The 26128-nt window shown below is 39.4% G+C and overlaps 2 protein-coding genes across 3 annotated transcripts in view; one reads left to right on the plus strand and one right to left on the minus strand.

Annotated features, from left to right (window-relative positions):
- The window catches only part of COPB2 (coat protein complex I subunit beta 2), a 28907-nt gene extending 16192 nt beyond the window's left edge, over window positions 1–12715 (plus strand). For both annotated transcript variants that reach the window (XM_007446978.1, XM_007446977.1), the window contains exons 11-22: window positions 1963–2051; window positions 2141–2247; window positions 3314–3457; window positions 4104–4234; window positions 4511–4718; window positions 8515–8625; window positions 9652–9866; window positions 11261–11353; window positions 11442–11622; window positions 11809–11877; window positions 12030–12101; window positions 12349–12715. In XM_007446978.1, coding sequence (XP_007447040.1) covers window positions 1963–2051; window positions 2141–2247; window positions 3314–3457; window positions 4104–4234; window positions 4511–4718; window positions 8515–8625; window positions 9652–9866; window positions 11261–11353; window positions 11442–11622; window positions 11809–11877; window positions 12030–12101; window positions 12349–12444 — 1516 coding nt within the window. In that variant the 3' untranslated portion in view covers window positions 12445–12715. The remainder of the gene's footprint in view (window positions 1–1962; window positions 2052–2140; window positions 2248–3313; window positions 3458–4103; window positions 4235–4510; window positions 4719–8514; window positions 8626–9651; window positions 9867–11260; window positions 11354–11441; window positions 11623–11808; window positions 11878–12029; window positions 12102–12348) is intronic.
- Window positions 12716–13334: 619 nt separating this feature from the next.
- The window catches only part of MRPS22 (mitochondrial ribosomal protein S22), a 19321-nt gene continuing 6527 nt past the window's right edge, over window positions 13335–26128 (minus strand). Inside the window, exons 2-8 of the mRNA XM_007446979.1 lie at window positions 25633–25796; window positions 24385–24549; window positions 22391–22534; window positions 21992–22075; window positions 20364–20509; window positions 14460–14568; window positions 13335–13463 (exon numbers count right to left, since the gene is read on the minus strand). Coding sequence (XP_007447041.1) covers window positions 13368–13463; window positions 14460–14568; window positions 20364–20509; window positions 21992–22075; window positions 22391–22534; window positions 24385–24549; window positions 25633–25796 — 908 coding nt within the window. The 3' untranslated portion in view covers window positions 13335–13367. The remainder of the gene's footprint in view (window positions 13464–14459; window positions 14569–20363; window positions 20510–21991; window positions 22076–22390; window positions 22535–24384; window positions 24550–25632; window positions 25797–26128) is intronic.

The raw sequence follows: 26128 nt of genomic DNA on the forward strand, positions 1-26128 counted from the left end.
GACACGGGGAGGGGGAAGGGTAAGCTGGGATGAAGTGAGACAGTGGCATGGACATATATACACTACCAAACATAAAATAGATAGCTAGTGGGAAGCAGCTGCATAGCACAAGGGGATCATCTTCGTGCTTTGCAACCACCTAAAGGGGTGGGATAAGGAGGGTGGGAGGGAGATGCAAGAGGGAGGGGATAGGGGGATATACGTATGCATATAGCTGATGCACTTTGTTATACAGCAGAAACTAACACAACATTGTAAAGCAATTATACTCCAGTAAAGATGTTAAAAAAACTCATTTTCTGTAATGTTTCTCCCCATTTTTTTTTTTTTTTTTTTTTTACAATCTTAGGATCCATTTAATTTTATTTAAATATATCATCACCCTCCTTGAGAATCTAAATCAAGGACTTGGGATCCTAATTTGAAAATGAAACAGAACAACACAGAGGAACCTGTTTCCTCAAAACAGTAATGGGCTTACAGAATGCCTTTTAGGAACTTATACCTAATTAAGTCTGTTCATTCCTTGCATAAACTTTAAGCATCCTCAAATTTTATACATCTCTAAATAAAGTGGAGAAAAGGGGAAAAACCACATTCAGCTGCATAATTCAAATAAAAGTATTTCTTTACTCACGTCCCATTCTTAACAAATTCTGTCTGAATTCAAAATGTTCATAAAATAGTCTCATTAAAAACAGGAAAAATTTACGTCTCAATTATTATAGTCACTGACCGGTTCCATTTTGATTCCTGTTTGTTGCATGTAATAAACTTCGGGGCTTACACATTTTTTTCAGACACTGAATTACATCTTTACAGTTTTCTTAGTTTTGTTTTCCCCATATTTTGTGTTGCCTCTTCTGCCAGCAGTGGGTAACGTAAGCCTCAGTGTTGCATGGTAAGATGCATGCTTTTTATCTTTTAACAAAAAGGTCACTGAGAGGTAAGATCTTTTCATAAATTTCCTAAATAAACTCATTCATGCACAGTTCCATATACTAAAAGGTACTTTGTAGGTACTTTGTTACCATCTTAAGCATGGTCACCTTACCTCTCTCAACATACCTCTCCCTCTGTTTTGATAGTTTCCTCTTTTCAGCTTTATCCAGCCCAGACCCTGTTCAGCATCTTTCCCGTCTTGAGCAAAGCACTTGACAGATCACTTCCTCATACACTCCCGAGTATCCAACCACAGCCCCTTTTCAAGGCAGAGGCCTGAGTATATATGATTTATTAAGTTGTTGCCAAACATGGCTGACTAATGAGCCACTTATAATAAAAGTTTTTATTTTTTAAGTTACTTTTATTGAGGTATAATTTATACCAAATAAAATGCACTGTTTTAAGTGTATATTTCAGTGAATTTGGACAAATGGATATAATCCATGACCACCAGCACAATCAAGATATATAGAACATTTCTGTCATCTCAAAAACAATCCCCTTGTGTCCCTTAACAGTCAGCACCCCAGCCCCTACTCCCCAGTAGATTAGATTTGTCTTCTTTAGGGTTTCATGTCAGTGGAGTTGCGTGGTATGCACTCTTAGTCTGGCTTGTTTTGCTCAGCATTAATGTTTTTGAGATTCATCCATGTTGTTGCATGGATGGGTAATTGGTTCCCTTTTTTGCAGAGTAGTGTTCCATTGTATGTACAGACCACAGTTGGTTTAGTTATTCACCTATTGAGGAACTTCGGATCTTTTCAGCTTCTAAAATAGTTTGTAAGCCCTAGTAATTTGTGTAATAGACCTTGTGAAACGCATTCATTATTTGTCCAACTGTAAGCAGGTCACTGATCTCTCAGGAAAAAATATAATATTGAATTTTCAACTATTTTATATTTTTGCATAATTCACTACTCACATATATTTGAAGATATTTGTAACATTCGGTGGAATTGCAGTTTAGTATATACATAATATGCTATGTTTGCTTTCCTTTCCCCTCCCTCCCCCCAGATATGCAATAAGAGAGAGCAACAGTGTTGTAAAGATATTTAAGAACTTTAAGGAAAAAAAATCATTTAAACCAGATTTTGGAGCTGAAAGTGAGTGCTGTTTATATATGATACAATTTTAGAAGCTTTGTAATGGCTCAAAAACATCTAAAGATCTAAAATTTTTTTGTTCTTTTTAGGTATCTATGGAGGCTTCTTACTGGGAGTCAGATCTGTAAATGGCTTAGCTTTCTATGACTGGGACAATACAGAACTCATACGCAGAATTGAAATTCAGCCCAAACACGTGAGCTCCCTCCATTGCTGTTTTTGGAGTGTACATCTTTGTGACAAGCTCTGAGTCCCTGAGGCCAGAAAACATCCTTGTACCCTGCAGTCCCTGTTCCATTGTGCTGGACACAGTGCCATGTACCTCAGGATTGCTTAGAAAAGGAGAGTCATGGTATTTGAGTGAGGCAGTAGGTGTTGGGCTTTTTGAAAAGTATAAAAAGTTATACAGTGCCAAGTGCTGTTCATATTTTAAATGGCTTTAATGCTTTGAAGATAAGTAGCCAGGGAGTTCTTGACCTGGAAGGGTCTGCAAGTCTCCCACTCAGTTCAGAAAGCCTTTTCATTCTTTACCTGATAATGGCTGTTTACAAGTTAGGTAGCCGTTCTTCGGTGACAAAGTTTTCAACCTTTAGATCTGCCTGCTTCTTTGACAGCTTTAACTGTCAGGAAATTATCTGTGGAGACAAATCCACCTCCCCAGGATCCTGGTTCTGTCTTCTAGAGCATGCATTTTCAGCAGGGGGACATCGTCCCCTAGGGGGAAGAAATTGGTTCCTGAAACGAATTGATGAAAAAAAGTACTCTCTTTATCTATAAAGCATAGATGCTCATATGTTTATACACATTATGTGTTTGTGTACCTTATGTATATGTTTATGTATTAATATATGTATAGACATATAGTATCTGTGATACTAAAACTTAAGGGGAAGATGATTGGGAAAAAAATGCCTAAAAAAGGTTTGGGGTGGGGGTCATAATGGGAAAGAAAAAAGAGTGAGAAACACTATTCTAGAGCAATAGGGAACAGGCTAGTGCTCCTCTGAATCTCAGCACACCTGGCACTTACTGCCAGCGCTCCTTGCTGCCTCCCTTAGGTCTTTCCATTTCTATGAATAGAATAGTAGTGCCCTGTCCACCCTCCCAAATATGTGTGTATATACATGACAAAATTGTTAAGTGTATACTTAGTATCTTAATGTAGGAAGATAAATCTTGTAGGGAACAAAGTGTATGCAGTTTGTCATACCCACTCAGAAATCCGAAATCATTTATCTGTGTTTTTGTTTGTCATGTTGCAGATTTTCTGGTCTGACTCTGGAGAGCTAGTCTGTATTGCCACTGAAGAGTCATTTTTTATCCTTAAATATCTGTCGGAAAAAGTTGTGGCTGCACAGGAAACACATGAGGGAGTTACTGAAGATGGCATTGAAGATGGCTTTGAAGTAATTGCATCAGCACAACTTTAGCTTTGTTTCCAAATGATTTATATTCTTATAGCAGAACTTCACGCATTGTAACATTTTACTATAAAATAGGTTTGGGGAAACTAATAAGCATTTAAGGAGTTACAGTAAAATGTGAAAATTAAAATCTTGGCTCAGAGATCAGGGTCTGAAAGTATTTGTTCAAAAGAAATTTGTGCTTTGATTTTAGGAAACCTTTAGACTAACTTTGATTATCTTTCAGTAAGGAAATTAGAAGGTGTTTTGGTCTTAAGATAGTTTAGCCAGAGTTATTTAAAATGAGCTCTCAAATGCAAAGATAAATCATCCATTGTGGAGGTGTCTTGGAAGACTTTATGAAATACTTATTATGCCAGTCTCATGTATGTTAGGAGTTTAGATCAACACATTCTTAGATTACAGCTTTGACGCAACAGTGAGATTTTACAGTACAGATACTCATCCAGGAATCTGTTCTTAAATGAAGAAAGTAGAAATTCCAAGGAAAGACTTTCTTTCTTGAAATAGGATTCTTTCTTTGCATTTCTTATTCTACGTGTCACCCCTAATTATATTCAGTTTTTTGTCATTGACAGGATTCGTATTGCTGAATAAGATAATAATAGACTTTATTTTTTTCCTGCAGGTTCTTGGTGAGATTCAGGAAATCGTGAAAACCGGGCTGTGGGTAGGCGACTGCTTCATTTACACAAGTTCTGTGAACAGATTAAATTATTATGTCGGAGGAGAAATAGTCACCATTGCCCACTTGGACAGGTAGCTGAGTATCGTTTTGCTTTTGTCTTTAGCATCCTAAATTTAAAAGCATACTTTTTAAACATAAATGAAACCAATTGCTGGCTTTTAACAATGATAGGCCTGATTTTTCAGTGTTATCGTTTTAATAGGTGGCAATTGCTAACCAAAATTGCATCAATCAAATGGAAAGATTTTGATCAAGAGGCAGAGTGAGTGAGTGACTGCAAGAGAGAGAGAGTGTGTGTATGTACTGATTTGGGCTTAGTTCTAAATTAGTTTCCGTTTCTCTTACAGGACGATGTATCTCCTGGGCTATATTCCTAAAGACAACAGGCTTTATCTGGGGGATAAGGAACTCAACATCGTTAGCTACTCCCTGCTGGTTTCAGTGCTGGAATACCAGACAGCTGTCATGCGGAGAGACTTCAGCATGGCTGATAAGGTCCTTCCGACCATTCCCAAAGAGCAGAGGACCAGAGTTGCTCACTTCTTGGAAAAGCAGGTAAGGGGGTGGGGGTTGGTTGGTTGTTTCGTGTGTGTTTTTGAAAACCAGCAATTTGAAAGAATGTTAATACGAATTTGAAGAACTTTATTTCTTAACTGCCGCTGATTTCCTTATGGCAATGGAATTTCTCTTGTAAATTTAAGTCACTTGTTACACTCCTCCTCCTCCTTTCTCATTGCCCTTCGCATGTGCTTTAAATGTTGGAGGTGATTATTAGTCTTCCCTTTTTGTAGACTTCTTTTCTGTTCTATCAATATTTTCATTTCTATGCTGCATTTTTCTCTATCCTAGCTGGCTTCTCTCTCTCTCTCTGTCTCTGTTTCTCTCTCTTTGTAAAATATACATAAAATGTACCGTTACTGATAAGCCTTTTCCTTAATGTAGCACTTTTTAGTATAAATTCAAAGTTATATGTGCACAAAGTATAACGTTTTGCAAGGCTTAGGAAAAAAACAGCCCTCCCTCTCTCATTTCTTCTCCCTAGCGGTAATCACTTGTAATTCTTTTGGCTGACTGTTGGCATTTATTTCCACATATCTAACATGCTCATATTGCTGTTTCTCAGCTTTAGGCATTTCTTGGGACTTTCCACTCTGCACAAGACGAGGAATTTATCTTTCACTCCCCCTGCTTCTACCACATACATGCCACATTCCTATTCCTTATCCTTCCAATATAGTTACATCATAATTTTGATTAAATTGGTATTCATTGTTTATATTATTGTGGCTGTGTAAACACTGTTCATAGCTGAGCCGTGTGATGTATTATAGCAGTAGCTTTCTCTTCTTGCAGTTGTTTGTTTTCCCTGGAGTTAATAATTGTTTCTTTTTTTAAAACTTTGCCTATTTTTCTATGTGCTTAGGGTTATTCTCCCTACTCTGATGGTTCTCCAGATTTCCTTGAAATCTCCTTTCAGTATGTTCAGTCTGCTTCGGGCTAAACTGGTTTCTGCCCTCGTCATGGATATCCCCTCACCATCGTGTTGGGGCTTCCCTTTGGCTCTCTTGAGTTGGATCTGTTGTTTCCTATATTCCCTATCTTCTTTCCTGGTTTACTCCCTCATTTTGCTGGAGTATGTCCTTCAGTAGTTTCCTGAGAAAAGGGTTATTTATTAATAGCAAGTAAATTTTTTTGTGACCTCGATTATCTGAAAGTGCCATTGTTCTACCTTAAAACATATTTGGCTATTTAACTGGATATAGAATTCTAGGTTGGAGATGATTTTCTCTCAGAATTTTGAAGACGAAACTCTATTTTGCCTTCTGCCTTCTAGCTTTTAGTTGTTGAGGTCTAAAGCCATTTATATGCCTGACTCTTGGTACCTGATCTGTTTTTTTCTCTTTGGAAGTTTTTTGGATCTTGTCCCTATTGTTCTGTGACGTTATCATGACGGTGGGCCTTGGTGTAGGGGTCACTTATCATTCATTCTGCTGGGTATTAGATGAGCTCTCTTAATTGGAAACTCATTCCTTCATTTTTGAGAGATGTTCTTGAATCGTTTCTCTGTTGATTTCCTTCCTTTGTTTTCTATATTCTCTCTGTGCAACTGTTATTCAGATGTTGGACCTCTTGCACTGGTTTTCTCATTTTGTTATTCTTGGACTTTTTAAATCTTGTTTATGGATCAGAGTTTGTCTTCATACCCTCTGTAAGGGTATGAATGATGGTTTTTGTTGTTGAGTTTTCTTTTCCCCTTATGTGGTATGCTTTCTTCAGATTGCTGTTATTGGTTCACTTTGATCTCTGTCTTTCCTTTTAAAGATTTTCCTTAGGTATCTGATGATCTTTGGGGACTCATTTAAGATTGGAGGTCTAAGAAGCAGGTCAAAAGATCTGAGTTTATGGGTGAATTTATTGGCTGGACTAAAAATATGTGATGTGGCTGGGCCTTTTGATTGGGGAGCCTCAATCAATGTCAGTATCTTCATCTAATGAATTTAATGACTCTTCACTTATTCATTTAGTGAATTTAATGAGCACTTAATATTGTACCAGGCACTGTTCAGGCTGGCATATGGCCCTCGTTGACACTTTAGTATTTTTAAGTCTTACCCCTTTGGCTGGTTAGTTTACAGAGAAGCTCCCCAATCACCATCCTTGTGCGGGCTGAGCAGAGTATGGCTTGGTGTCTCAGTATTTAGTATTTCAAATATTTAGTCTCAACATCTATTCTTAAAATCTCTTGTTTTCCTTTTGCCACTCAGCACTCCTTCTGGGTGTGTAGGGATCCCTCAGACTGGAGACCCTCTAGTTTACCCTCTCCAAAGAACAAGATTCCTGTCTTCTGTGTGTGTCGAGAGGTCAGGGTGGGGAGAGGAGTGGGGACCTGGGGTATCTAACTGCGTCTTATGTAGACTTTCAGGCAGTTTTGTTTATTTGCTGGTTTTAGCACTACCCTTCACGAGACACCTCTGGGGATTCTGAGGTGTGAATCAGGTTGTTTCTATGCTGTCTTCACTCCTGATGAGGGATTATTCCTCTCTCGTGGACTAATCCACGAGATTGAATGTTTGTACTCCTCCACCAGCTTTCAAGCTTCCAAAATTGTTACTAATGTCTCTTCTGCCTTTCTGTGTGTCCTTGGGAGTTTATGCTTTTAAAAAAGAACCCCCTAAGTGTCATTTCAGTGGGGATTTGCAGGAAAGCAAAAGTAAGTGTATATAGCCCACCTCATTTCATCTGCTTTGCCCTCACCTATATCTGACTAGTTCTATAGATCTTCCATCCTCCACTCTTGGATTTTATATTGTCTACATCAGTACTAGGGAAGAAAGGGAGTAATGCAGATTTCAGAATGCCTTGTTACATTGTACTCCTGGGAGAATGGAGGGAGGGGCAGCTTGTATAGTCTGGGAAGTTATTTTAAACACACTGATACAGCAATGCTGAATATCTACCCAGACAGAACTCAGACAGCTGTCCAGCTTCTCCATCCTGACCACCCCCTAACAGAGCATTCACTCTCAGTCTGAGGAAGTCTTCTGCAGCCTGAGCTTTTTGTCTCATATACCACATCCCTGGAGCTGAAGAACTTGCCCATAGGGCAGACCCCATCAGCCCTGTTTGTCTTGATGGAGAAGCTAATATAGTAATTACAGTAGTTGGTTTAAAAGCTTGTTGCTGATGACTGGAGCATGGGAAGGCAGTTTTAGACTTCCGTGTTCTGGAATACTTGCATCAACTGGACATGAGACCAACAGTAAAGGCATAAGTAATGACACCAGATCAATATCAGGACCTGAAAGCAAAATGTTTGCTAAATGACCTGCAGATGATAGAAAATTGGAAGGTTTTACTTACATTCGACTTCCTTTTCTCTGAGGCACTGGACTAGATCTCTAAGGCCCAGCTCAGGAGATTACGGACAGCTAGGTTTACACCACTGTGTCTGTCTTTCTCTTTTTGAAGTGGCTCTTGTTCAGTCAGCTTTCCAAAATCCTTTTCTTTTTGACATTTGTTTACTTTTACATTTCTAAATTTTACTGGTTGTTGTTTTATTTGAGTTTATCAAGCATTGGCCAGCTCCCACTGCTTAGAAAACAGTAGATGTTGTGTGACTGAATTTTGTCTGCCCTGTTTTTTACCAGTTAATTTAACAGCTCCTTAATTTTTCTGTCTTCTAATTGAAGAGTATTTTTTTATTTGTTACTTTGTTTAAATAATCAGGCTTCCAATGTCAGCAGCGTATTTAGTTTGAGAGAGCAGTGGATTGTTTGCCATGTGTGTGCACTGTATATGTAGACTACACACACAGGTTTTCCGTACATAAACACGTATTTTATCTGTTCAGGGCTTCAAGCAGCAAGCTCTTACGGTATCCACAGACCCTGAGCATCGCTTTGAACTTGCTCTTCAGCTTGGAGAACTAAAAATTGCGTACCAATTAGCAGTGGAAGCAGAGGTATGTACCAATTTATGATTTTTTGTAACTGATGGAAGGGTCAGTAGGTACTTATATGTGTTTACTATAAGTTGTGTTTTAAAGTTTTCTGAAATGCAAATTAGTGACTCATTTTGGTGAGGTTGTTGCCTTTCTTTGGTCTTCTTAAAAAATGAATTACGTTTATCTTTGCATAAATTAAATGGATTATATTGGAGAGATATATTATTATATTCTTATTAATCTTAGCATTCTAATTTAAGAAAAAGTGTTTTTTTTAAATCTTACATGAGATCTGTTTTGGAAGAGAAGGAAAACTAGAAGATAGTAGATAAAGGAGTCTGGAACTCTAAAAGGATGCAGACCCAGCAGCAATTTGCCAGTATCCCAAACTAGTGAGGAAGATGTTGGTTTTCAAGAAGGGTTCTGACATTTTGAGACAGTTTGATGACATTTTTATGGCTCGTTGTATATTTTGTATATTGAGGGCTCCCAGTTGCGGTTTAAGTCTATCATTTACTGGTAAATTCATTTCAGATGTACTAAATAAATTTTAGCTATGTTAAGATCATCCAAATGAGCAGCATTTTATTTGATTTCTGAGAAGCTACAAATGACAGAAATAATCTTTATTATTAAATATTTAAGGACATAAAAAGTTTTTTCTGCTTTCAAAAATGGTATTAAATCGTTCCTTAAAATAATTAGTCTAATTATCTTAAAACTCGTTAGTTTTAGTTTCACTATGTAATTACAAAATAAAAATATAATGGGCTGATGATTATTCACATGCCACATTAAATTTGATTTGTGTTTGAATTAATCTTATGTATGTGAATAATTTCAATTTCCTCATACATTTTGTCATTCCGTTCTTATTTTGATAGAACCTACTTAAGCACAGCTCAGTATCCATAAAATATGTATTTTATAATTATAGAAAATATAAAATTGTTAGTAATGTTCAGACTAACAGAATAATGTTGATGTTGGAAATTCAAATGTTTATTTAAAAGATATTTTAATGTGGAATCTCTTTTCTTACAGTCAGAACAGAAGTGGAAACAACTTGCTGAACTTGCCATTAGTAAATGCCAGTTTGGCCTAGCCCAGGAGTGCCTGCACCACGCACAGGATTATGGGGGTCTCTTGCTTTTGGCCACTGCCTCTGGAAATGCTACTATGGTGAACAAGCTAGCAGAGGGTGCGGAGAGAGACGGCAAGAATAATGTGGCATTCATGAGCTACTTTTTACAGGGCAAGTAAGTATTAACCCAAGGTCTAAAAGAGGTGGGCACAGTAATAAAGCACTGACTTCTGCACTGACTTCAAGGGTGGCCTTTGGAGAGGAACATGAAGAAGGAACCCTGGAGAGAGCGCTGAGGCCTGGCCCAAGTGATGCTGCTGATGGGAGCAGGCAGGAGGACAGTGCTGCTTTGGAAGAACTCAAAGGATGCTCTTACCACTAATATTTGGTCTAAATGTTTGAGCCCAATGAGCTGCTCAGGGAGGCTCAACTGGGAGAAATGTTAAACCCCTTTCTCAACAGCCCTGCCACTTACTGGCTAAGGTATTTTATTTAATGAAGGCAGGAGGCTGTTAGGCTGCTTGCTTCATTTGGTACCTGAACCGCAGGTGATTTGACCCAAGTTGAATAATTCTGATCTGCTTACAACAAAAATAAGGCGGATGAGGATGCCAGTTACTTTTAGATTTGATTTCAACTATAAAGCATAAAAATGTCAGGTATTAAAAAGTCTAGCAGTTAGTGCATATCAGATCATTAGTTGACCATATGATGAAATAAAACACAAAAGTATTCATTAACTTTGCCCTACATACTTTTTAAACCTCGCACTTAATCATAGAAACTTTGAATGTGTATGTTTTTTATAACATGTATGTGTAAACTTATATACCTGTAAGAATAGGTCCACTATTTCTTATCAATAACTCAAAAACCCAAAAACATTCTGAGAATATTTTATTTGGTGGCAAAACGTGGCCTAAACGCTGAAGTATTATTATTAGTTGCTTTTATGCTTGGTTTGTTTTTATTGCATTTAGTATTCACGTGTTACAGCAGAATATTGATGTTTGTGACTCTGATGCTGAGGGTATTATGTAACGTATGGTATATGTACTTTCTAAAATCCAAAAGGTATTACCTTTTTAAAATCCAAAAAATTCTGAGTTCCAAAGCACGTTATCCACTTTATCAAACTTACACAGGAAAAAGTTAAAATTAAAAAAAGAAAATGGACATCTGGATGTTTTCCTACTGGGCACCACTGGATTGTCCAGCACAGTCCATGTTAGAGATGCTGCCCTCAAAACTATATTTGTGAAACCGAGTTTCTGCTCTTCATATCCTGAAGCCCTTAAATGTGCTCATCTAAGCTTCCTTGTTTTAAAAAGCCCCTTTAGATTCTTCTCAGGGAAGTTAAGGAGATTGAAAAATCTCTCACACTCCTGGAGTCCGTTATGTAACACACTGGTGATGACAAGTTAGTGGCTCAGTGACAGAGGTGTATGTGTGAGAGTTGGAGAGGGAGTGTGGACTTGCCAGCACTAAACCCACATTTCTTTAACGTGTTAAGTGCCATTATTATAGCGTTTATTCTTGGTAACAGTGCCTCTCCTTTTTAATCTTTAGGCTTGATGCTTGCCTGGAGCTCTTGATTAGAACTGGACGACTGCCAGAAGCTGCCTTCCTGGCACGGACTTACTTACCCAGTCAGGTTTCAAGGTACAGACTTTTCATTTTAGGAAGAAATGTTTCAGATAAAAACAGAGCCCCTAACAGTCTCCCAATGGTTCTGTGATATCTGTAATAGGGTGGTGAAACTCTGGAGAGAAAATCTCTCAAAAGTCAATCAGAAAGCAGCAGAATCCCTTGCTGATCCAACAGAATATGAAAACCTTTTTCCTGGATTAAAAGAAGCCTTCGTTGTAGAAGAATGGGTGAAGGAAACACATGCTGACCTGTGGCCGGCCAAACAATACCCACTTGTCACGGTGAGTGCCTGGGGTGCCTCATCCCGTGTGACTACGGGCTGGAAAGGCATTCACGACTTAAGGTTTCGAACTGCACCACATACATTATGGTTCGATTAAGAGCTAGTATCTGGGATTTAGGCCAAGTTTTTAGATGAATTATGCTTTCAGAATATCTCATTTCATCATTGCTTTATTCTCTGATAGCCGAATGAAGAAAGAAATGTTATGGAAGAGGCAAAAGGCTTTCAGCCCTCAAGGTCTGCATCTCAGCAGGTCAGTCAGACATGAGAAAATTTGGCTGAGATTTGGTGATTTTAAGTACCATTTCCCACTTCCTAATCCTCGTCTGCCTTCCCTTCGGGAAAAATTTCAAATTCCTAAACAGATTCCTTTGTTTTTATGTGTGTTTCTACTTGGGTTTTCAGGAACTTGATGGGAAACCTGCTTCTCCTACTCCTGTTATTGTGGCCCCCCCCACAGACAACAAAGAAGAAAAGGTACGGACATCATACCCAACTTCCTATTGGACCCCAGCCTCACCCTCCCTCCCCGCAAATGTCTGCACGATCTGCAGGCCTCTGCATTTTAAGTGATGTAATCAGTTTCAGGGCAGGGGTTCTGAAATGAGAAAATGGCCCCTTTTGACTGTTGTTTTAGTTCTCTTTGGTTCATGAATCACAGATAACTTTAATAACTTTGCTTTAACACAGTACTATATAACTCACCCTCTTCCTTTCTTTGCAGAGTTTACTTGAACTGGAAGTAGATTTGGATAACTTGGAATTAGAAGATATTGACACAACAGATATCAACCTGGATGAAGATATTTTGGATGACTGAATAATGTTTCCCATTTACTCAACTAAACAGATCATTATTATGGACAGGTATTGATCATCACCCTGACCACAGTGCTTTGGACTCTGAGAAACTCCTTAGATTTTTATATGTAGATGCTGTGGCCCACTGGGAGCACAATGCCCTCATCTTCGGAGGAGTTTACGTGCAGCATCTAAATCACAATGTTTCCTTGTTAACTAAGACTGCTGTGGGCTTTGATTTTTTTTCATACTGTCATTAAGACCATATCTCATAAAATCTTTTGAATTAATGAAGATACTTCAAAGTTTCCTTTCTGCATAATGAAAATAGGATTCTAGTTTTAGAAGGCTGAGCCAAAACTACACCTCACCTAGGGATCCGCCCGCATTCTCTTTTCTTTGAATAACTATTTTCAAATACCATCAGTCACGTTTTTCTTAGAACTGAACATCCGTGCTAACCCATTTTCCTTGACCTCATGGCATTATTCCTCTCTAATGTAGCTTTCTTATGCCTTGCCCTGACTTTGTCTGGTAGGTACCCGTTTCTGGAATCAGGGTCTGAAACTCCAGCTCCTCTGACCTCATTAAGCTGGGCTCTAGTTAAATTACCGACTGGCCCACTTGGTAACAAACACAGAGAGGCATAGTACTTTTTTTTTCCTTTCTTGTTACACTGTACTCATCTGACATGATGATTAGAAAAATTCATAACCAGGCACTAAGATGTACTTCTCAGTTATCCCCTTGTAGCCTAGGAAAGTGAGCAGAGTAACAAGTTTTTCTTGGTATTTCTGATAGAGGCATTACTTGGAATTTAAAAAACAAAAGAAGTAATTTTATAGGGAGGGAACTCCCAATTTTGACATTTTTAAACCGCTCAGTATTAACAGAGAAAACTAGCCAGTATTTAGTAAAATGAAATTTATTTTAAAAATATTTTTAGGAAGCTGCAGAATTGCTAATGAATGCTTCTTGATAAGCTTGCAGTGTTAATTCTATGTATGCTCCCTTCTGTGCTTCTGTTTCTGCAAAGACCTGTTTAAAAAAAAAGTTTGAAAATAATAGAGCATATACTATTTTGAAACATCACTAACAAACATTTCTGTAGTAGCAAAGGAAAAGTCCCAGTTTAAAAAGCCTTCCACATTTCCAGTATTTTTCTGATTACCAAACAAACAAACAATAAGCATACTACATGGACAGAAAACAGTATCACAGTTAAAGCAATACTAATTCTAAACACCAGAGGTATCCAAATATGGATGCCATCTTTCAGAAAAAAATTAAGAAAGCTGACATTGCTGGATCAAAATAAAAACCATTAGGTTCAAGAGAAATCTGGAGGATGAGAGTTAGCAAACTGATTTTTCACTTTAAAGGATGTTTTTTTTTCTACCGTGCCTATGATGTCATCATCACTGGTTGTTTTTAATCCTTTGTAAGCTTTATAACTGCTTTGAAGTATGCATGAAGTAATATTGGGATAGAAGCCAGATCCACAAATACATGTCTATCCTGAGCATTAGAATCTAGAGATGAAAATTATACAATGGTCTCCCCTTCCCTTCCTGAAAAAAATTGTCTCTCAACATTTACAGCGACATCTATGTTAGCCCATAGTTCTGAGAGGTATGCAATTCCAAAATGATAGCGCAACTAAGGCTTGGTATTATACAAGCACTACCCTCCCAGCTTCTGGACACCTGAACAGGAATGTGACCGAACTGGAGGACAGGAAGCTGCACTGGGGACATGTACTACCCCAGCAGTCCTCCACCACGCCCTGCTGGTGACCTGACCACTTAGTTGCCAGTACCGCAAAAAACCAGGGGGCTACTGCCCCACTGTCTGAACTTCTTGGACTCCAGCAGCAGCTCTGTTTCTACTGTCCAGGCAAAAGAAATATGGGAGCTCTGATCACTCTGGTTCAAGGCCACAGATCTGTTTAGTTACCATTAAATATGACCCACTTAAAAATTCTTTCCAACTCGGTCACCACACAGTAGCGAATGTGAAAAAAAGTCCCTTTACCTTAACTAAATGTAATCCCTCAGCAGCCTGCTCTTTGGCCTCTTGAGCTGACTGGCCATCTGGATGGAGGATGTGATAGAGCTGGACCAAGCTGGTGGCATCATCGACTCTAGAGGGAAAGGGTTTACTGTTAAAAGGGTTTATTTTCTTTTTTAATTTTTAATTTTTGTTTGTACTGTTTTCTTCTTTTGCTTCACAGTCCTATAAAATGTGCCAAACTTTGAGTTAACATTTCAAACTTTCCTTGGGGACAGAAAAAAATTTTTATGGCCTTCAGTTTCATATTTTCAAAAGCACTTTCAGGAATACTGGCTAATTTAGGCTTCATTCCAACTCTGAGATAGGTAGGGCAGGAGTCAGTACAGGCAGGGCCCAATTTATGACAGTGAATATATTCTAAATGTGGCTGTATCCTTTTTGGAAGCAGAACATCATTTCTTGTAGAAACAGCATTCTAATGGTAGATGATTTCCAAGCCAGCCCACATCCTCAGCAGATAACATAATCCAACTCAGGGGGTGTGACTGTACGTACCTTCATCCTACGTAAGCCAGAGGCTGGTGGTCATGGGGATTGCTCAGTGCCACTTGCTTTTAGGTGTATTAGCAGTGACATCTGCTAATGAATTTTCATTGAGACTCTGAATGAGCGGACAGATGCCTCTGTACGAGGCATTTTAGGAGTCCAAGGCAAGACTCCCAGGCCTCCTGTATTCACAGGAACCCATCAGTTAAAAATCAGCATCCTAGGGAAGCAAATGTGCAATTATGCATATACCAAACAAAAGGAAAGTCAGGTTCTACCTCAGCAGCCTATCTAGTGTCACACAACTATCTATGATGTAGCCATAACAAAAAAGCTCAATTCTTACAGTTTGTACTTTTGTGAAACCTATAAACAATTTTTATCAACCTTAAAACTTACCTAGCCCTCCCCAAACTAAATAATCTCTGTGCTCTCAGCCAGTCAATACCTTCCTACCATTTGCCACCTCAAAGCTGAGAGGGTATATAAAAATAACCCTTCTAATGGCTTCACAGGCGAATTCTATCAAACATTTAGAGAAGAGCTAACACCTATCCTTCTCAAACTCTTCCAAAATACAGCAGAGGGAGGAACACTCCCAAACTCATTCTATGAGGCCACCATCACCTTGATACCAAAACCAGACAAGGATGTCACAAAAAAAGAAAAACTACAGGCCAATTCTCTCTGATGAACACAGATGCAAAAATCCTCAACAAAATACTGGCAAACAGATCCAACAGCACATTAAAAGGATCATACACCATGATCAAGTGGGGTTTAATCCCAGGAATGCAAGGATTCTTCAATATATGCATGTCAATCAATGTGACACACCATATTAACAAACTGAAGGGTAAAAACCATATGATAATAGATGCAGAAAAAGCTTTTGACAAAACTCAACACCCATTTATGATGAAAACTCTCAGAAAGCAGGCACAGAGGAAACCTACCTCAACATAATAAAGGGCATATGTGACAAACCCACAGCCAACATGGTTCTCAGTGGTGAGAAACAAACCATTTCCGCTAAGATCAGGAACAAGACAGGGTTGCCCACTCTCACCACTATTATTCAACATAGGTTGGAAGTTTTAGCCACAGCAATCAGAGAAGAAAATAAAAGGAATCCAAATCAGGAGAGTAAAGCTGTCACTGTCTGCAGATGACATGTTACTATACATAGAGAATTCTAAAGATGCTACACTTCTAGAGCTAATCAAGGAATTTGGTAGAGTAGCAGGATACAAAATGCACAGAAATCTCTTGCATTCCTGTACGCTAAAGATGAAAAGTCTGAAAGAGAAATTAAGGAAACACTCCCATTTACCACTGCAACGGAAAGAATAACATAGAAACCTACCTAAGGAGACAAAAGACCTGTATGCAGAAAACTGTAAGACACTGATGAAAGAAATTAAAGATGATGCAAACAGATGGAGAGATATACCATGTTCTTGGACTGGAAGAATCAACATTGTGAAAATGACTCTACTACCCAAAGCAATCTACAGATTCAATGCAATCCCTATCAAACTACCACTGGCACTTTTCACGGAACTAGAACAAAAAATTTCACAATTTGTATGGAAACACAAAAGACCCCGAATAGCCAAAGCAACCTTGAGAAAGAAAAACGGAGCTGGAGTTGTCAGGCGTCAGGCTCCCGGACTTTATACTACAAAGCTACAGTAATCAAGACAGTATGGTACTGGCACAAAAACAGAAATATAGATCAATGGAACAGGATAGGAAGCCCAGAGGTAAACCCACACACATATGGTCACCTTATCTTTGATAAAGGAGGCAAGAATAGACAGTGGAGAAAAGACAGCCTCTTCAATAAGTGGTGCTGGGAAAACTGGACAGCTACATGTAAAAGAATGAAATTAGAACACTCCCTAACACCTATACAAAAACTCAAAATGGATTAAAGACCTAAATGTAAGTCCAGACACTATAAAACCCTTAGAGGAAAACATAGGCAGAACACTCTGACATAAATCAAAGCAACATCTTTTTTGACCCACCTCCTAGAGAAATGGAAATTAAAACAAAAATAAATGAATGGGACCTAATTAAACCTAAAAGCTTTTGCACAGCAAAGGAGACCATAAACAAGATGAAAAGACAACTCTCAGAATGGGAGAAAGTATTTGCAAATGAAGCAACTGACAAAGGATTAATCTCCAAAGTATATAAGCAGCTCATGCAGCTCAATATCAAAAAAGCGAACAATGCAAAAATGGGCAGAAGACCTACATACACATTTCTCCAAAGAAGATACACAGATTGCAACAAACATGAAAAGATACTCAATATCACTAATCATTAGAGAAATGCAAATCAAAGCTACAATGAGGTATCACACCAGTCAGAATGGCCATGATCAAAAAATCTACAAACAATAAATGCAGAAGAGGGTATGGAGAAAAGGGAACCCTCTTGCACTGTTGGTGGGAAGGTAAATTGATACAGCCACTATGGAGAACAGTATGGAGGTGCCTTAAAAAACTAAAAGTAGAACCACCATATGACCCAGTCATCCCACTACTGGGCATATACCCAGAGAAAACCATAATTCAAAAAGTCATGTACCACAATGTTCACTGCAGCTCTATTTACAAATGCCAGGACATGGAAGCAACCTAAGTGTCCACTGACAGACGAATGGATAAAGAAGATGTGGCACGTATATACAATGGAATATTAGCCATAAAAAGAAACGAAATTGAGTTATTTGTAGTGAGGTGGATGGACCTAGAGTCCGTCATACAGAGTGAAGTCAGAAAGAGAAAAACAAATACTATATGCTAACACATATATGTGGAATCAAAAAAAAAAATTGGTTCTGAAGAACCTAGGGGCAGGACAGGAATAAAGACAACAGATGTGGAGAATGGTCTTGAGGACACGGGGAGGGGGAAGGGTAAGCTGGGACGAAGTGAGAGAGTGGCATGGACATATATACACTACCAAACGTAAAATAGATATCGCTAGTGGGAAGCAGCCGCATAGCACAGGGACATCAGCTCGGTGCTTTGCGACCACCTTGTGGGGGGTGGGATAAGGAGGGTGGGAGGGTGATGCCAGAGGAAGGGGATATAGGGATATACGTATCCACATAGCTGATTCACTTTGTTATAGAGCAGAAACTAACAGAACATTGTAAAGCAACTATACTCCAATAAAGATGTTAAAGGAAAAAAAAAAAATACCCTTCTAGAGTGGGGTAAAGAATTTCTTAAGAAATGGTCACCTTTGAGAGATGCTCTGGGCTCATTCCAAGGCCCATCCACCCTAAAGGCCATGTGTTGGTAGAACTGAGAAGCCAGAGGTGAGAAACTAAAACTTTCCAGAGGAAAAATATTTTTTTAATGTTCAGTATAAATCTGTTGTGTTTGTTGTAATCTAATAGTCCAATAAACGTGACAACAAAAGATAACAGTAAATTCTCTTTAGAGCATAACCATGTGAACCCATAAAGAGCTTAAATGGGTTTCTATATCTTAGTCATGCTTAGGGCTTCTTTACATTCATGCTACAGTACAATGCCTGTGTCTCACAGAATAATTTAGCTTCACACCCAGCCCATATTTGAAATTAAAAAAAAAAAAAAATTTACATGTAAAGATTTTAAAGGCATCTCAATTCAAAACCAACAGTGGAACTTCAGTTTGAAATAAATGTGCAGAATCTCAATTCTGGCCTGGGCTCGGTTAACTGAGGACATGCACCCTCTACTGTTTAGCCTGGGATTCGCAGCAAACGTCCTGTTCAGCATTCCCACAGGAAGTTTTACTTAAGCAGATCAGGAAATTCAGGGAACTCAGTAAAATTCCCTCCCAGTATGCAAATGAACTGCTTCAGAGAGAAAGCATACGTGTGATGAGTATTACTATAATATCGCTTATCAGTACTCCTCGATAAAGAACTTTAATTTTCAAAGAAATACTTTTTTTTAAAAAATGTATTCCTTTTTGGCTGTGTTGGGTCTTCATTGCTGCGCATGGGCTTTCTCTAGCTGCGGTGAACAGGGGCTACTCTTCACAGCGGTGCGCAGGCTTATTGCGGTGGCTTCTCGTTGCAGAGCTCGGGCTCTAGGCGAGTGGGCTTCAGTTGTGGCTCGCGGGCTCTAGAGCGCAGGCTTGTGGTGCACAGGCTTAGTTGCTCCTCAGCATGTGGGATCTTCCTGGACCAGGGATAGAACCCATGTCCCCTGAATTGGCAGGTGGATTCTTAACCGCTCCGCCACCAGGGAAGTCCAGAAGTACATTTCTGTGTTGCTCTAATTTCTTATAAAAAATGTTCAATTCTTTTTATAATAAAATAATTTCAGAATATTTACATTTGAGAAGCTTTACAAGAAAATTCATTCACAGGAGATGTCACTGCTAATGCACCTAAAGGCAAGTCATTTTTGAGCATCCTCATGACCAGCAGCAGCCTCTTGCTTATGTGGGATGAAGGTATATTTCTGCCCTCTGAATTGGATTACACTACATATGCTGGAGAAGAGGGCTAGCCTGGAAATCACTTACCATTAGGAATGATGTTTCTATGAGAAATGACACTGTTTCCATATGGGCTGTAATTCTTAGACAATATGGAACCTTCTAGTTCCAAATGCCTTACCTTTGTGTGAACGGTTCAGATTACACGGAGGATAGTCTGAGTCAAAACTCCTTACATTCAAGATGGCAATAATCACTAAGCTCTCTGGTGACTTTCTTACTACAGCCGTGTTGGTTTCTTTTCCTTGTTATTTTGGCCTTTCTCTAACTCAACCAATAGAAAAGATATTCGAAAACAATCTTCTCCTCAGTTCATCACAAGTTCTAAAGTATTACTTCAGCTAGAAGGCTGGGTGCACGCCAGTTGCATGCTAAAATACAACAGACATTCTTGGTTTCACTCAACTTTGAAAAAAACCTGTAACCTTTTTAATGCCTTAAAAATCTTGCAAAAACAAGGAGGATCAAAAGCAAGAGTATTTTCATAAATTAAATGACTTTTACTGAAAAGAACCCATCAGAGCTTATGTCTACTTTACATTTCCTATTTAGTCCCCTTTTGAGTGTATGGAAAGTTCACTGGTATCCAGGAGCACCAGTAAGGCCAGGGATAAATCAATATCCAGGGTATACAGTACAGATCCAAAGCCATTTACTCTTTCAAAGAATCCAGCCCTGTTTACACAACACAGAAGCAAAGACTGAGAAAACTGGGTTATACTGGAAAAACAAACCCATAGATAAACTGAGGTAAGTGAAATCTATCACTGGACAGTACATTGTTATCACTGGAAAAATAACATAGATTAAATACAAGTTTAATGATAATAAGAATTTCTTTACTTACTAAGATCATACTTACAAATCTCTCTGAATCTGGTCAATCAGTAAACCATCAATCTTTTTCTTATTTACAAAATACCAAGCCATTCCACCGAAGTGTCTTGTTGAACGTAAAAGGTCATACTTTCCATATTTATCTATATCTTCGTAGGTCTGATGATGAATCTATCCACACAAAATGCAATTTTTCAGAAATATGAAAATAAATAGAAGTGAGCAGCATTACTGGGTATACATCTATTAGCATGTGGGCTGCCCAAGAAAGTATCAGTAAACGAGGTCTACTTATACCGGCCTCCACTATCACTAACCAGCAGATATGATTTAGACCAGCCCTCCACTGTAGAAATATATAGGGCCTGGAACAAGTCTGCCAAACATTTATAGCCAGATCAATTACTCTTCAGCAGCCACACACTATTTTTTTTTTTTTTGCGGTACACGGGCCTCTCACTGTTGTGGCCTCTCCCGTTGCGGAGCTCAGGCTCCGGACACGCAGGCTCAGCAGCCATGGCCCACGGGCCCAGCCGCTCTGCGGCATATGGGATCCTCCCGGACCAGGGCACGAACCCGTGTCCCCCACACTGGCAGGCGGACTCTCAACCACTGCGCCACCAGGGAAGCTCAGCCACGCACTATTTATGAAGCTCCTACTACATATATATATATGGACCACTAGAAATAATGGGCCACCACGCCCTTTTTCCCCTATCCAATCAACTACCCCATTCCAACTTATTAACTAACTGTTCCTTCAGTTTTTCTAGAGTGATCTTCCTAAATGAGGACTTTGATGAGGGCATTCTTGTGTTCAAAAGGCTGCTGACTGAAGTCCAGATTCGTCAGCCTAGCATCTGAGGTCACCTGTGATATGGCCCCATCTACCTTTCTAGCTTAATCCTGAACCACTCCCCTACATATACACTGCGTGTACAAGCAGACCAGATGACTGGCCATTTCTCAAGTATTTTGTTTCCTGCCTGTTGTTCATACTTTCCCCTCTACCTGAAACACCTCTCCTCACCCAACTCCACCAGCCATAATGTTCCCTGCCCTTCTAGAACTCTCTTCAAGAACCCTATGACGCCTGAGAGCACCTTGTAACCTTCTCTTAGCACCTAACATCTTAGACCTACAGTGGTAATTATCTGTATACTTAACTAGCACTCTTCCCCACAATCATTTGTGGACTTTGACAGGGCTCCCTATCCTAGTTCATGCCATAACCTATACCTCCACAATAATACCTTATACATGGAAGGTACTATATGGTTATTTATTAAACTGAACTGTAAGATACATACACTGCATTTCGGCAAATTTCAGTGAACAACTGTTTTCCTGTGTGATTAACTGAAAAAAGAAGTCTTTGCCGTCAAGTTTGGGTCTTACCTCTACCACTGACTAGCTGTGCAACTTTCAACAAGTTACCTAACTCTCCAAGCTTAAGTTCTCTCATCCTTCAGTCAAGGGTTGTGAGGATGAAAATATCTATCTGATGCACATCAGGCACTTGATAGGTGTTCAGGCATTTCCCTTCTCTTCCCCCTGTATCAAAGCTTATAACCTAATCATTGTGCTGCATTAAAAAATCATACTTGTAATCATACTTAAGCCCATACTTTAGAAACTGTAAAGTATACTCACTTTGATATATTCAGCAGAATCTGGCTCAAACTGGGCAACGCAGAGATTGAGGACATCAACATGCCGGTCCTGGCTGTACATGGTCTAAACCGACACAGCAGAGTTGGAATTAAATGAGAAGAACGTGAGAGTGCAACACCTGTCCTGACGCTATGCCGGGCCTGCCCATCCACACACAGGCCACATCTGTGCCCAGCAAGAGGGATGCAGAAACAACACAGGCTTCGGAACTGTCACACCTGGATTCAAATCCTAGCTAAGCCAATTACAAGATAAATAACCCTCCTTATCATTAGAAATGTCTGTTTATCAAAGCAAAATGCCCAACAGCACCAGAGCCAACTGTTCAACAAAGAAACCATCAGCAGCACTACCTCTATGAAACCAAAATCACCTTACCTGAAGATTTTCTTCCTTGAAAATTACTGGTGTTAAAATTTTACGACCTTCTTTTGGGAAATAAATTTGAATCATCCGGTCCCTTTCTTCCCAAGAGGCTTTGCGTAGTGTGCCACTTGGTTCTCTGACGACAATAAAACGCTCCTGAAATAGAAAACATAATCAAGGATGAGTTCGTGAGGACTTAAATTTTAGTTCCAGTGTCCCACTAAGCACCACTATATGAATAACTTGCAATCAATGATATAAAATGCAACCGGGAAACATAAGATGCAATCATCTGTATGATTCCAATGACAATTGTAAGCCTCAAAGACCTGGAGAGATTTGACACTCCCTTCACTAATCACTGCCGTGCCTCTGACAAGCAGAAACCTAAATGAAAGTATGTACTAAATGTGATCTACAGCCTTCAAGTGGGTTCAATACATAAAACGGTTCAACTAAAAAGAGGTAACCTGAGATTCATCTAACTCCATTTCAGAAGAAAGAAGTGCTATAGAACCTTTCTGAATTATTTCATTTCCCCACAGCCTAAAGTCTCACACAGACAGACTTTACTACTACATGGTTTACGTTTCAAGTCCCAGGGATTGGAGGAGCAAAGCCAAAGGGGTGGAGTCTTAATCCCACAGCTCTGTGATGCCTCATACTGGAGACAAAAGTCAGAGAGACTGGCTGGTCCACCTGCCAAATCCCAGGCCACAGGACTGCTTCCTCCACCAAAATCCACCCACTGTGTGTACCACCCAACTGGCAATTTATCACGTGCAGGATTCTTAACACCTCTCAGATATTGTTAACATTGTTACAGAACTGGAAGAGGTCAGGAACTGTGGATTACAATTCTTTGCAACACCCAGGGTGACTTACACAGAGCTCTGCACATAGCAGATAAATGAGACCCATCTGATTAATGTTTAAATTAACCAGATGGTACTGACACTCAACTCTTCAGAGATGTAAGAGTCTCTGAATGTGTTCTGAGGATAATATAATTAAAACTTTCATCAAGCACTGCAAATAGAAAAAAAAAAAAATAGCAGATGGCAAAGTAACACAGTTGTTCCTCAAAAGGATTTTGGTAATTTGAATTCCAAGTTCCTTTCTCCCTCTCAGGTTATAGAATGCTCCCACAACCAGCTTGCACAGCACTGCAAACATATATAAAAGCAAAAACTCTAATTAAAAATGAAACTCTGATCCCTGTTCATTATGTCAGATATACAGGTGATTGACGTAGACATGGACATTGCTCAAATCATGTCTTCTAACCAAAATCACAGATGATAAAAAGATTAGTACAGGGTGGCCCTTTTCCCAGCCCTATCACTATGCAGTATTCTACTGCATTTTGTGGGCTGAACTGTAAATTACTCTTTTACTCTTTACTTGAAAAGGCTCAAACAACAACTGATATATTTTGTAAGTGCCAGAGTGTCCTTTTGGAGCTGGCAATCAGAGGAAGAGGAGCTAATAGACAATGAAAACTACAACAGATGAAGTGGTGCCTGAAAATCATCTGGGGAAACATGCCATTTTTACTGCAAATTCTGAACAGTGAAAATCCTCCAGGAAGTCTGAGTTTTTTTGGGCATCAGCAAGAATTTCCATCTTAAAAAGCTTCAGCTACGGAAATCAGTCTGACTCGAGCAGAATCTCCCTTCTCCTATATTGCCTTGAAGATACTTTCCTATTTGTGGTTTGAGGGTAGGTTTCTGTCTTGTTCTGTCTCAGCACACCTGTCTCTTTTTCTGCAGTCAATCTGGAAATACTGTGTCCATAATCTGTAAGGAAATGGTGACATGATGATGTGGTGCTGGTTTGCATTTTTCTTCTTTATGCTGTATCTGCCAGGTCTCACTCAGTTGCAGAAATTCTGGTTTGGAAGATTCAGAGACAGCTGGGTCACATGATGTTGACCCTCGTCCCTCAGGCCCATCTCTACACAGAATTTCAAATAAAAATCATTTTGCAGTTAGACATATACTTACCCGGTGTGGTATGCTATATGATATATCAGTAAACACGTATTTGGCTGTTTCTGTTCCTTCCAAAATCTTATCTTCAGCTAACACGTCATTTATTGGCACTCGCTCTTCCAGAACTGGTGGCATTTTTAATCGGACTTTAGCCGCCTCGACTGCCTGTCTTGTAGCCTAATGAAATAAAATATTTCTTGGGAAAGCCGCAAGGTTACAGACCAAAAGGATCACCTGACAAGAGCAGATGCTAATGAAAAATGCTAAAGACTGCAAAGAGAAGAAGCTGTAGCCATGAATAAGTGAGTAAAAAGCCAAACTTGGGCTCCCGGGCCCTGGTCTTTGCCTCTGCAGTGTGGCTGAGAGCACTAGCTACAGGCTTAACCACTCTCAAAACAGCAAAGGGATGCTCTAAGACAGAGCCAGGCCACAAAAGCTGCCTGAAATAGGACAAAGGATTTCACTTATTGGGTGCTTACTATATGTTTAAATATTTTGTATTATATTTGGCTCATTTAATGCCCACAACTACCTTATGAGCTAAGTGCTACTGTTATGTCATTTTATGAGAGAGAAAATAGAGGCACACAAATGTTAAGTAAATTGCTAAGAAGCTGCAGCACTAGGATTTGAACCCAGGCAACTTAACTCCAGAGCCCACGCCCTTAACCACTGAGCACACTGCTCCATGCCATACTGTTAACAGTGGTTACCTCTGAGAGGTGAAAGGGGCCCTTCGTGTAATATGCTACTGGGTATTTGAAATTTTTGCTATGACTCTTAATTATTTTTGAATTAGAAAGAAGAGCTATTGCTCTTCACATATTCATACATCAAAGCATTTTCCACAAAGCACTCAATACCCACGACTGCAGGAGGACCCTTGCCTGGAGTTGGACGCTGTCCAGAAGGATCTCATAATCTCACCAAAGCCTCAGCCTCAAAGTACTCACAACAAATGTTCCTCTAGGAAGGAAGCTGGAACAGGCAGCACAAGGGGAGGCTGATCAAGCTGGTTCTGGAGCAGAGGCGGCTCTGCCGGACAGCAGGCCTGGACCACAGGCCCAGTCTCCCTGATTTTGGCCGTACCCCCTGCTCCTCTCTGCCTGCCTGCTCACATTTCTTTTCTCACTTCTGTGCCTGCAACTCCCTCTCACTAGCACCCGTGGAAGAGCAGCTACCAGCATCTGAAGGGGTCCTGGAAATCTTGCTTAATCCTTTAAAGGAAGGTATTATACCAATATTCTTACATTCACATACCTCTTCCAACTGTGCTTGGGTCATTAGCTTATAAGTTGGTGGCTTTACTTCTTGTATAGCTGGCTTAAAAATCTTCTGCAGATCTAAGCCTGTCATCTTGATGAGTATGCTCTGGACTTCCTCATCCATAAAGGTAGGTTTCTTGATCTTTGAGCTACCAGATTCTGTTAAAATGAATTTTTAGTAAATAAGATGTCAAAAATGACAAACCAACAAGACCTCTAAATGGAAAAGTCAACAATAAAAATTATTAACACAAGGTCTACCTCAGTATGCATAATACTAATACCTCCAAGATTCCTTCCTTCATTCATTTAAAATTACTGAGCATTCACTATGATAAAGATACAGTTTCTGCCAAAAAGGCACTGAAAGTCTAGTGAAGAAAGCAACATGAAAAAAGTAGCTAATGCAACATTAACAACAATCATGGTTACTACCATCTACAGAGTTGTCTCCTATATGCCACTCATTACATACATTTGCAGGAATGCTT

This window comes from Lipotes vexillifer, unplaced genomic scaffold, assembly GCF_000442215.2.
Source record: "Lipotes vexillifer unplaced genomic scaffold, Lipotes_vexillifer_v1.1 scaffold40, whole genome shotgun sequence".
In the NCBI taxonomy this organism is placed as follows: Eukaryota; Metazoa; Chordata; class Mammalia; order Artiodactyla; family Lipotidae; genus Lipotes; species Lipotes vexillifer.